At 43.2% G+C, this 13370-nt stretch overlaps 1 protein-coding gene across 1 annotated transcript in view; it reads right to left on the minus strand.

Moving 5' to 3' along the window:
- AHRR (aryl hydrocarbon receptor repressor) overlaps positions 1–13370 on the minus strand; it is a 228281-nt gene that overhangs the window by 107072 nt on the left and 107839 nt on the right. Inside the window, exon 3 of the mRNA XM_073332501.1 lies at positions 9968–10149. Within this exon, the coding sequence (XP_073188602.1) occupies positions 9968–10149 (182 nt within the window). The remainder of the gene's footprint in view (positions 1–9967; positions 10150–13370) is intronic.

The following is a 13370-nucleotide window of genomic DNA, read 5'->3' on the forward strand; positions in this document are numbered from 1 at the left end:
ATTGAATACTAGGAAAATCTGTCATGACAGTGATATCTACAGTTTGGAACAGCAACTACATCTTTTGCTTGTATAATTTAATGTAAAGTAGAAGTGTTAGTTACTACAAGTTATTTACCTTCATATGCTGTAGGTAACAAACTTAGCGTAGTTATTGGTGAAGGACTAGATGAGTATTTTCAATCTCTTAATTTCTAATTATCTGTGAAATTATTTTCTTTCTTGAAATCAATATGGTGAACTTGCTCCATGTACTCTAATTGGCTACTGAACTTTATAAACAGAACACTTGTGCTACCCATGGACTCGTGCTATGTTAGGCGCAGTTACTGAAAGGACACCTAGTGGTGACTAAACGTGTCTGAGTACCAGCTTCTGTGGCTGTTGAAGGTATGTCATGAAGAGGCTAGCAAATTATTATGCTTGAGCCTTCAGTGCCATATATAAATTGTTATGATATTACTGACAAAAAGTGTATTTTGGGGGACTCTGGCTGTGGTATATAATTTTCAATGTACAAATCACTTCTTTTTAAACTAAAAGGCAGCTCAAATCCAGAAGACAGGGTATGTGCAGGTAGTACATTACAGTGCTTTCCCCAGTCTAGTTTTAACATTGCAGGTCTACCCTACTGCAATTGTAAGAATATTGCTCAGTCTAACAGAACTCACAATGGGATATTCAGCTGATATTCAACCTAAATTTTATTTTGTTCACCTTCATCCCATATCTCCTCAATTGTGCCCATGAAGTATCCTAAACAATCCCTCCTCTTCTTTACAATACATCCTTCCTTTAAATACAAGCACATGATTGTTGTATCCAAGCTATACACATTTAATTACTGTACTCTTTCTTCCTCCCACCTGTCCTATAGTCATTTATGTGCATTTACTCCAATTCCGTCCAGATGTACTAACATATTTCCAATACAGAGGTGTTCATAACTGATTGCCATATTCCAGATGTAGTCACACTGATTTTACAGCGAGAGGGACTATCACCTTCCTGTTCTGTGACATGAGCCCTCTATGTATACAGGCCAAAAAACACATTTGGCTTTTTTGTTCATTCCTACTTTCCAGGTTCTTCCCCCCAACTGAACATCATTGTTTAGGATTAAGTTTTCCCACATGGATTAGCTTGCACTTCTAGGTTGATTTTCCAGGTTCATTTTTATTAGGCTATATTTCTAGCATCATTGTGTCCTTCTGCATTGTGTCTCAGTCCATTTTCATTACTTGTGTCCTCAATGGTGTTTGAAATACCTCCCAATTTAGTATCAGCCTTTACTTTAAAGAACTACAAAATAGAACAAGTATTATGTTTCTGCCCTTTTGGGTTCCTTTATTATGTCAAGTGAGGGCCTAAATGTTGTGAATGTTTGCTATTGTTTTGTTTATTTGGGGGTGGGAGGTGGGGTTTTGTAACTAACTTTTTACTTAAAAAATCAAATTCTGACTTATTTCCACAGAAATCAACAAACTATGAAGGACTGGAACCTAATACAATGCTAGACCTGAGCTGCAGCTATTGCTCTCACCCAAAGATCAATATCTCAGGCCTTCATCAACCACACTGCAACTGGTCACCCCTTCCTCCACTCCAGTCTTCTGAGTCTCTCTGCCTCCTCCCAAGCAGGTCATTGAGCATACCTCTTTACTGGCCAGACTCAAATATAGGTCACAAAGCCCTGGTCTACACTAGGACTTTAGGTCAAATTTAGCAGCGTTAAATCGATGTAAACCTGCACCCGTCCACACAATGAAGCCCTTTTTTTCGACTTAAAGGGCTCTTAAAATTGATTTCCTTACTCCACCCCTGACAAGTGGATTATCGCTGAAATCGACCTTGCCGGGTCGAATTTGGGATACTGTGGACACAATTCGACGGTATTGGCCTCCAGGAGCTATCCCAGAGTGCTCCATTGTGACCGCTCTGGACAGCACTCTCAACTCAGATGCACTGGCCAGGTAGACAGGAAAAGAACCGCGAACTTTTGAATCTCATTTCCGGAGACTGCGGGAACTGTGGGATAGCTACCCTCAGTGCAACACTCCGGAAGTCGACGCTTGCCTCAGTACTGTGGAAGCACTCCACCGAGTTAATGCACTTAATGCACTTAGAGCATTTTCCGTGGGGACACACACACTCGAATATATAAAAACGATTTCTAAAAAACCGATTTCTATAAATTCGACCTAATTTCGTAGTGTATACATACCCTAGACCTCATATGAGGGGCACAAATGCTATTTGTGCACGTAGTTTAAAGTGATGGCAATTTCTTCCTTTTGGATAAACAACTATTTCTGTTACCACAATTTCATTATACTTTATTTCTGGTGTAAATGAGTTTTAATAATAAATGTGAGGGGACACCGAATGTATGTGGAATGCAGGTAATTTTGGATGTTCCTTGAATGTGAGATGTCCCTTGAGACAAGGAACATTTTAGAGCAGGGATCTCAAACCCAAAACACCAAGAGGGCCACATGAGGACTAGTACATTGGCCTGAGGGCCGCATCACTGAAACCTTTTCGTACAACGATACAAAAGTATAGTCAAAAACAAAAAAAAGGAAGAGTAATATAGTATGCTATTAAAAGTCAATGTATTAACTTTTTAAAAACTGTAACGCAAAAAGTTAGTGCTAATTTTGACAGTCATTTCATTTTTGGCCACTTAGCTGGCAGCATTTTGCATCAACCAGAGCATCAATATTAGGTTTGATATCCTGAGACGAAACCAATCTCAGTGTTGCTTGCAAATGTTCATCAGTGAGCCTTGACCTTAACACAGATTTGTTAATCTTCATGGAAGAGAAAAACTATTCACATATATACGTACTTCCAAACGTTGCCATTACCCTTGCAGAAGCAGAGGGAGCTGTCATGCGGTCTGATGGGGACTGATGGGAATGATGGGCTAAGAGCCACTGGCGGTGAGCATGCGCTGAACCTCACAGAAGGCAGCTGCCAGCACCTTTCAGGCCCAGATCACAGCCCAGAACAGCAAGGGGCTGGGACGCAGGTTTTGAATCCCCCACCTTAGGTCATCTCTCTGTTAGAAATTCCTTTGCATGGAGCTGAGGTGCCTTCTCCTCCGACTGAGACTAGTAGGATCTCAGGGTGCTTAGCACCTTTCAGAACAGGCTCTGATAACATGTGCATTGCAACAAAGCCCTGAAGCCAAGGGGAATGACAGGTATGATTCAAATCATGCCACAGATGCCCAAATAAACAACCCCCTCTCCCAGACTGCTCGAAGTGAATCCCCCCTCTGGGTCTTCCTGTGCATCCTGTCTCCTGTGTATCTCTGCTAGACTGTAAGCTGTTTGAGGTCTTACCAAGCACATTGCTGGCACCTAATGAAAAGAGGGGTGTTACCATAGCCACAAGAGATATCTAGCGACACTTCAGTACATGCCCCGCCACACCTCTTCCCACCCCTTCCTCGCCCCCATTCCAACCCCTTCCCCAAAGTCCCCGCCCCGGCCCCGCCTCTTCTCCACCTCCTCCCCTGAGCACGCCGCATCCCCCTTCTCCCCGCTCCCTCCTGGAAAGTTCTATGCACTGCCAAACAGCTGTTTGGAGGCAGGAAGCACTGGGAGGTAGGCGGAGAAGCGGGGACGTGGCACATTCGGTGGGGAGTGAGAAGGGAGGGTGACGGGCAGAGGCGGGGACTGGGCGCCTATGGTGGGCCGCAGGAAATAACTCCATGGGCCGCATGCGGCTTGCGGGCTGTGTGTTTGAGACCCCTGTTTTAGAGGCATGTAATGGAGACCACCTTTGCTTTTATCCACCCACCAGCCTGGGGAGAAAGAGCTGCCACACAGAGGTGGTGTTCTCAGTTCCCCATTATGGTTTCAGGCAGAAGGGTGGTTGAGGCAGCAGAAGAGTCCATTGGGGTTCAAGTGGTAGGAAGGTAAAGTCAGTAGCCAGGTAGAAAGGGGACAGAAGTTCTCCAGTGTGGGTTCAGAAAGAGAAAGAGGCACTCTGGAAACAGAAGGGGGTGATGGGTGACCAGCTACCAAATAACTGAAGGAGAAGGAGGAGGAGGAGAATATTGCTCTTTGGAATAACAGCAGCAGCTACACCTCTGGTTTCAATCTGGAACATGATGTCAGATTCCATGTCCCTAAAGTTTGGCACAGCTTCTCCACAGCCTCACATTTCTTATTTATTAAAAATAAATAAAATAAACAAACATCATTTTCTTTTAGGAAAACAATTATTCGGTCTTCATCGCATATAATAAAGGGATGAGAATGGGTGGAAAAAAGTACCTGTGTTTCTCTTTGCAGTTCACCTTTAAAGAATGGTTAATTTTTTTAAATCTAGAGAGTTCTGGAGTTTGTTTTTATAACTGTCTCTTTCATGTTTCAATTACAGATTGTATTTCTTCTTTTCCAGCCCTTCCGCCACCTTCCTGAATGAATGCAGGGGCTCCAGGGAGCTCTGTGCTGATATGTGGAGTGGGACAGAGCCAAACAATTAGAATTGACAGGCGGCCTCCAAGCTGGAGCAGGCTGGGAGCTGATGGTGGAAGCAGAGGCTGGAAGGGTCCCCCAGAGCCCCAATGTTCTCAGTCGAGAGGTACAGATTTGGGAAAACCTTTCATCCTGTGGACAGCCCCAACAGGAGCTGCTGCTCACTCCACCCCTCACTCACTTCCCTCCTACAGCCACATGTGTTTCTGTGCTTTCACTTCATGCAATACTGGGATCTGGTGTTTGAGCTGAGAGCAGGTTGGAGAAATAGGGCTGTCATGGACTGACCACTGTCTTCTTGACTTTCAGGATGTAGGATTCCTAGCCTTATGGAGCAAAGGGCATGTTTTGACAGCCATTCTTCTGAGACTGATGAAACCAATGGACCTACCAGGCAGTCTTGAGGGCAAATGTTCATCCAACTGACGCCTTTATCAGTAGGTTGACAGGGCTGTATAGTCATCATTTGTCATTCACTAGCTACATAGTGGCCTCTAGATGCTCTCTCCATCAGCTTTGCCTGTACAGGTCACCATGGTTCACAGATTAAATGAGAATGGAGATAACAAGAGCCTGGTGGCATCAGTTTTGTGCCAAGTTTGACCAACTGCAACATAGAGATGCCATGACTCCTCAAGAGGCAAAGTGGTTTCTTCACCCTCCACCACAGCACCTGCAAGGTCTTGCACAGGCAGAACTATTCTGAGTAGTGGAAAGCTTCATGAATCCAAGCTGCCTCCACTCAGCTAGAGTCAAGTTTTTCTCTGCATGATGAATTTGCATATTATTGTAAGCAGGGTCTGAATGAACTCTCCCCTGACAGCTAGCTGGGAGTGGGAGAGACTTCAGGAGAAAACTGTATTTACATGAACATACCTACTGGGCTTAGATACCCAGCAGATAGAGTGGTGTTCCTTAAAGTGATCAAATTTTGCTGGTGTTGGGTTACAAATCATTTTAGTACTGTATACAGGGGTAGTGAAATGCTGTTATCAATGTTGTTGTCTTTACTGTATAAATAAAAAGCAGCAGAATTGTACTTAGCCTGTCTCAAATGAGGGGGTCATCCTCAGATGAAAGGACCTCGTTAAGCCAGGGGCTCAAATGCCAGACCCCTGTGAAAGTAAGAGGGGCGGGGACAGGTGTCCCAGCCAGGAGGTGTGGACTCTCCCTAAGGGTTCCCGGCCTGGTTTAGCCTGTTACTCCCCACTGTTCAAAGAAAGAGCTAAATAGGCTTCATTAGGAACCTTTTTGTTATGTTAAGTACTCACTGAGAGCTGAAATCACTTGTGGTGTGGCAGTGTTTCTGCCCAGCCTGCTGAGAGCTAAAAATCACTAAGAGACTGACCTGCAGAGATCACAGACGAGACACAGGTGGCAGCAGGTGACTGACAGGTGGCCAGCGTGTGCAACTGGTGAAAGTGGCAAATAGTCAGCTGGTTGGAGGCAGCAAGGAACAGCGGCCGGCAGGGTGGCCAGGCAGTGAGGAGCAGCGGCCAGCAAGGCGGCCACCCAAAACAAGTGCTCAGATGGTGGAGTGAGCCAGGTGTCTTATTCCCCAGGTGGAAGGTGAACTCCCACAGATACACTTCTGAAACCTGGGTCCTCACTAACCAAGGACAACCACTGAGAGTGGGGCATGGTGAGGAAGCAGAGGGGGGCACAGTAAAGGAACTTTTGGTTGTAGAACTCAAGAACATGAGGCAGAAGACTCCGCCCCACGCACTCTGTGGTGGGTGTCCTGCTCACAGTTTTATATTTATGAATCCTGCTTGCAGCATTTTCCCTAATTAATGTCAGGTGATTTCTCTTCTTTCATTAAAAGTTTCTTTTCTACACACAGACTCTGTGCTTACGAGTGGGGAAGTAGTGCCTCTCAGAGGTGCCCAAGGATGGTGTGTAATTTTACTGGGTGGGGGCTCAAGCTAGTTCTGTGTTGTATTGTTGAAAAGAAACCCCTAGATATTGAACCTGGCCCTGATTGCTACCGGCTCCACCTGGCAGAAGGGTTACATTATTTTGCAGAGAAAACCACTCCAATTTGGACTGAGCTGTCTACTGCCATAAAACAGAGCAGTGTCTCAGTGGGAAAATCAATGAGAGTGTTCTGCTTGATTTTCCATCAGAACTGTCCACTAAGATTATGCAGGTGCTGTAGCAGCTTCAACCTCCAACCTGTGAGATGGATCCTTGTCCTTCCTGGCTGCTGAAGGTCACCAAGAGAAGTATTGGGTCCAGTAAGTATTTTCCACATGGGGGAAGGAGGACAGAGTGTTAGTAGTTCTCAGCTATCATGAGTCCAGTGAGTAGAAAAACCAAACAGCTCTTCAAACTGCCAGTCTGGCTAAGTATAGTCTCATTTTTGGGGAAAGTCATTGTAAAGGCAGTGGCAAGACAACTCTGGCAGTTTTAGTCCTCAAATTTCCTTGACCCCAGCCAATCAGGTTATAGGCTAGGGTATGGAATAGAAAATTATTATTATTGTTTGTATTGTGATTTTGCCTTGAGGCCCTCATCAGGATTATAGCCTATTCTGCCAGGTGCGGTACAAATATCTAATAAAAAGGCAGTCCCTGCTCCATTAGGATTAGCTGTTCTAGCAGTGGGCAAAGAAAGTGACATTCCTGATTCCTTTAGATCTGTCACCAGCCTTTGGTACAGTTCATCATGAAGTTTTGTCAACCCACCTTCAGTCCCTAAAAGGGGTCAGTGGAGCTGCTGGAATGGGTCCATTCTGATCTTTCTGAAGGAATCTAAAGAATATTTGTGGGCAATTTTTTTCTCTGCCCCATGGGCTGATATGTATACAATTTGCAGGTGACACCCAGGTCTATCATGTCTAACCCAACTAGAGGGAAAAACAAAAAAACAAAAAAACGAACAAATAGCATAGTGTCTATATTGACCTTGGGGCAGGGAAGAGGAACGGCAACTTAATTTGGATAATACCATGATAATATTGGTAGGTTGAGGTAAGCATCTGGTGCAATTGGGACAGATTATATCAGTGCCCTACATGGAGGGAGTTCAGCCACCATTTATAATAAATGTGCACGTCCTACAAATTTTATTAGATCCTGGATACCCCATTGTCACCGTGGCCAAGGGCACTTTCCTTCACCTGTGTAAGGTGAGATGGGTGTGATCGTCTCTCCAATGTGGACCTCACCACAGTTATCTGAACCTTTGTCACCTCATGACTAGTCTGCTGTAATGCATTCTGCATGGGATGCTAAGTTGAGATCACCCAGAAACTGATAAAAGAACAGGAGTACTTGTGGCACCTTAGAGACTAACAAATTTATTAGAGCACAAGCTTTCATGAGCTACAGCTCACTTCATCGGATGCAATTTGTTAGTTTCTGAAGTGCGACAAGTACTCCTGTTTTTTTTGCGGATACAGACTAACACGGCTGCCGCTCTGAAACCAGAAACTGATGTTACAGCCCAATTATTAAGCAGAGTTTCATGCATGGAACACATTAGACCAGAGTCTTGAGATCTGCACTGGATTCCTACAGGTTTGGAGATGGAATTCAAGGTGTTAGTGCTAATCCATGAAGTCTTAATTGGTTAGGGTCCCGGTTGCCTGAAAGACTGCTTCTCTCTCCTTCACTCGATATGTGCCTATGTTTTCTTAGGTAATTGGCATTTGCAGTTGAAGACAAATACCTGCAAAAGTGGTCTCTCTATTGAATTTAATAAATTTCCCTTTATACCAGCAAAAGCTTCCCAAAAGAGCTTTGTCAACATCTGCTTATGCATAGAATACTTAAGGTTTAATATAGCATCCCAAAGGAGATCTCTGGTGAATAATAGTATGCTATGGATATTAACTCCCAGGTCTGGGAAATCCTGATTTTGCAGATCTGGCAACAAGCAGACACAAAGCAATTAAAACCCTGTTAAGGAGTGCTATTTCCCTTCCTGATTTCCAAAACTGCTTTTATCTAAATGATCTCTCCTGGTTTTCCAGCCACCAGGGACAAAATAATGGCCCAGATCATCCCCTTGTGCTGAAAACCTGCCAGAAGGGGTGGTGGAGAGCAAATCTGCACAAGGATTCCCTCTCAGAGATCTCTCCAAATCATACCATTGAAGGAGTGGTGTTTGCCTTGACCTCAAACCTGGCAGAGCCATTCAGAGGTCCTGTATGGCTGGATTGGCTCTGGAACCTCTACCTCCCTGCTCTGGAACACCTATGGAGGAGGCAGCCCTGTGGAAAACGTAAGATGTCCTGGTGCCATAATATCTTCTGAGGTTTCTCAGCAGGGAGGGAGGGAGTAAAGGTGTGCATCCACTTATCCTTACAACTGGTCCACCTGCTTCTTCTCCTGGCCCACCCAGTCTCCACCATGTCCCCATGATCCCACAGAGGAGACTCTGCTAAGAGAAGATGCCAAAGACTTGCCTTTCACATGTCAGGGTTGGAGTGGGGGGATTCATGTGCACACTCTAGGAGTGATGATCTGGGCCATTATATCTTTCATGACCATAAATTGCCTGACACAATCAGCCATGATTTCAATAGAAGACGTATTAACTTGGTATTTCTCAGGCACCTTAGATTCCCAGAGAGAGGTCTGCCAGGACATAAAATTAAAAACAGCTAGGAATAGAAAGAAATGAGGATGAAAGAGAAGCAATTGTCTATTGGCATGTAGTGGGGGAACTCAAGGATTCAGTTAAAAGTGATTATCTCAGTACTCACTGATGTTCACTTTTTAGTTTCTGCATTATTGACTTACTATAAGCAGTAGAAGAGAATTTGATGAATAGCAGGCAACAGAGGCACATGCTTTATTTCCTTGGGTTTTAAGAGTAACATTTCTTGGCAGGCCAACGTTGTTATATTCCAACTTCTGTATGTAATATTTTCTGATGGTGAAATACCCATACACTTCATTAACAGAAGAAACTAGAACTGTCTGCAAATTTGGAAGAATTCTTATTACAGACATCCACACGTACACATTTGGTTTTGATTATACAGTGTGCCAGACAACAGCAAAAACAAAGTGCAGCCCATTATGACTTTAGTCAACACTTGAGATTTCACATTTCACTTCTCCTGAAAGAAAGTGATCCCTTTGGCCCCTCATCCAGGTCTATTTCCTGTTAGGCATACATTAAATGCAGATAAAGTCACCATACAGCTGTTGCTTAACTTGTACAACGTACTTAAAAGGATACTATCACCTTGACATCTAGTCAGTTTCAAAAAATGAGTTGAAAGTAGTTTCTGGTATTGCATGTGCCCCTGAGTCTCCCTGAAATTTTTTGTGGTTTTACAATTTTCCTATTTTCTAAAAATACGTTTTTATCCCATCATTGTTTGAAAAACCTATAACAGAGGAAACTGATTATACTCAAAGTGGTGTCCTATGCACAAAGCAAACAAGTGGAAAAATATGTTTAAGTTAACAGTATCCCTTTAACCTCACTGAAGTGTTTGATATATTTAAGAGACTTACCTTGAAAGAAGCTTTTGACCCGGAGATAGCTGACACTAAGGCGCAAGACAGAAAGTTTGTCCAACTTGGATATTATGTCCGGTGGAAAAGGCAGGAGGCTGGCCAGATGATCTAATTCAGCATTCAGACGGTCCCTATGTCTCTTAGAAGGATTAGACTTTTCATTCCCAATGGCAGGCCTTCTGTGGTGGGAAAAAGTATTGTTAATCATTCATTACACCTGCATACAGGGACATTGATACACTATTTGCTATTCACAGAAACTTGTAGATTATCTTTTAGGTGAATGAATCCATAAAATTATTTAAAATTTAGCCATTCTTCATTTGCCTTCCTCATTATACAAAGCATGTTTACTGTAATAGAGAAGAAAGGTTTTTAGTTCAATACAATTATTCAGTCATCAGTGGGGAATGAAGCAACAAATAAAAATGTAAGACTTCCTTCCCTAATGATCTCAGGTGACAAAGGGATTGTAATATGTACTCCTACAGCATAAAACACAGAATTGATCAATTATCTCTGCAATTACAAAGCACATAAAAAGTAATTTAATTCTCAGTTAAGATTCTGATACCATTCTTGACATTTCCTGATGCACTCATATTCATTTTCCTAACAAAAACTAAAGATTTCTTACACCTTAATGCTTTCCTTATTTGGGATTCAGACCCCAAGTACACACACATACCCTGCACATAAGGGCTGGAAACATGCACAACCCACTTTGCTACAAACATAACTCTTCAAATGTATTACAATTAATATCATTAGAAGATAATACAACCTCTGCACACCCTGCCTTGCCAGATTGAAAGGCCAGACGGCCTGTATCAAGAAGGGGAATGTGGGGGGAGAGGGGTTGAGGACCAAATTCAGAGGCAAGTCTAAGCAAACCCAAGAAGTCTGGAGTGAGTCCAGTCCCCTCACTGTGTACGTTATGCCAACTTAAATTATCACAGGGCCAAATTTAGAGGTGATGTGTAAGTTACGAATGTAACTTAAACACAATAAACACACATTGTGCTACATATATCAATTCTGACAATGTGTAAGGCAGCCTCAGTAACTAAACAAAGTGCTGCAATTTTTACACATTTATTTATTTAGAGTAAGTGGACCAAAATCTGCTCTTGGACATATACAGGCAGATTCCATTGAACTTCCACATGAGAGTACAGAATTTCGGCCACTATCTGTTTCTTGTTTGTTTTTAAACCTGAACTATCTCCAGTGACAAGCTATGATCCCACCAATTGTAAAATGCCTTCCCAGGATCGAGTGGTTTGTCAATGGTATGTTTCAGCAGTCTATCAGACAGAGGGCAGCTGGGGTTTGTAGGGGTAGGGTTTGGCAGTGGGAAGGGGAAAAGCATTGGTGATGCCCACATCTTGTTTATGTGTTGCTGACCCTGAGCAAGATTGGGTCCTCTTTACCCCTTGCTCTAAAGCATTTTTTTCCTCATTTCTATTCAATGGGTATGACCTGGATTAATAGGTGAAAAGGTGGCCTCCCCAACACTCTCCCAAGAATGGGGCACAGGTGAAGAGGCAAGGTCTTCCACCCAAGACCCTGTCTCAGGAGTGGTGGGATAATGCTGTGCTATCCCCACTTTCCAGGGCATGTCAGAAAATACTTTTTTATCTATGTAGTGCACAGCAGGGTGGGGGAGAGGGTTAGGAGAGATTCAGAGGGAAACTCTGCTTCATCTAGTGGGTATACCCAGGAGCATTTCAAAGCATGGAAGTACTAGAACATCTAGGGATCCTGATGGGACAGAGGATGGTTAAGAAAAGGATCTCTCCATACTGGCAAGCACAGGAGGGCCAGGGAGTAACATGAGGAGTCATTCTGTTGCCAAGAGCAAGAACACTTCAGGTACCTACAAATGACATTCACTCGCACCTTTGCAATCTGCGTCAGCGGTGGCAGGGATTACAATCAGGCTTATCTCCTCAGAAAATAATTTCTCCTTTCTTTTGACATTTCAATATCCATAGGATAGTCTTATGGACATTTTAATCTGTGTAATATTTAATAAAGCATGCCAGAATGGAAGGACCACCTGCGCCTATGTCAGGGCTCATAGCTGGCCAGAGAACACTGCAGGGCATCTTGCAGCAGTACACAGAGCCTCCCTTGGAGGAATTCTCCTCTAGCCTTTTACAGCCCTCATACACTGCTGCAGAAGCACATAGGCTCTCTAGCAGGGCCCACAATATGCTTTTTACACAAGGCACTTTACAATAATTAAAATGTTCAAACAAAAATTAAAACCCAAATATATAAAAAAACTGCCCTGTCAAAACCACCCCAATGAAAATACTACTTTTCTCGAAAGAATAAATAATTGCACATTGAACAACTGTTAAAAGAAGATTATTTAGATTCCATAGTCAAGAGTTCTTAATTCTGCCCCCTTGTAAATCCATCTTATAGAGTGAAAAAGTCAGAGGTTCTGTGGAAAAAAACAGTATGGGATCAAGTAATTAAAGACTATTATAATGCACACACACAGAGGGGCTGAATTAAGGTTGCATGGGCAGCTGTAAATCTGGCATTCCCTAATTTTTTGAATGGTTGATTTTGTATCCTCAATAATGTTCTTTTCACACAGTTTTTGTGGGGGGGGGCGGGTGTTACAAAGGAAATGGTAAAAATAAATGCAACCTCAACAGGTAATGGAGTTGCTTTCAAGCACCTGCAATAGTACAGCTGTGACTGGAGCTTAGTAAATATCTACATTTAAAGAGGAAGGGACAACATCAAACAAATTAGTTAATTAATGAAGAGGGAGGAACATTCTGTCTCCTGTCCCAGAGTTAGATATTTTTTCAGCAGCTGATGGACACACCGGGCTATATTAACTTATGAGCTAGCTCTGTATCCCAGTCATACTCACCATGATACCAAGGAATGAGAAACAGTGAAAAAATTACAAAATGTTACATCTAATATTCCTATATCACAGACTAAAGACCACAATGTACACACTTACCATATCTTGATCTCTGAAGTAAGGCAGCAATGGAGTGAGGAAGAAATGAAATGAGTCCCAGTAAAAGGGTGCTTGATTTGACTGGAGCTCAATCGGTAAAAAATGGTCAAGAATAGCACATTGGAAATAGAAATTATGTGATCTTATTCTATAACCTTAGCTGCTCTATTAGTCTGGAGTGACAAAGAGGTGTGGACTGAGGTGATTGTAGTGCTTAATTTGTGCCAGGGCTTGCCAGGGCTGAGCCCTGGCACCTGTAGGCTTTGCAGTTCATAACCCCAGTGCCTCTGGGCTTGCTACATTAGTTATGAGAGTTAAAAAATTGCTTGAGCCCCAGGCCAGAGGCAGATTAAGGTTTCCTGGGGCCCTGGGCCAGAGAGAGCCCCTCTCCAACCCTTTCACCTG

The sequence above is a fragment of the Lepidochelys kempii genome, chromosome 2 (genome assembly GCF_965140265.1).
Source record: "Lepidochelys kempii isolate rLepKem1 chromosome 2, rLepKem1.hap2, whole genome shotgun sequence".
In the NCBI taxonomy this organism is placed as follows: domain Eukaryota; kingdom Metazoa; phylum Chordata; order Testudines; family Cheloniidae; genus Lepidochelys; species Lepidochelys kempii.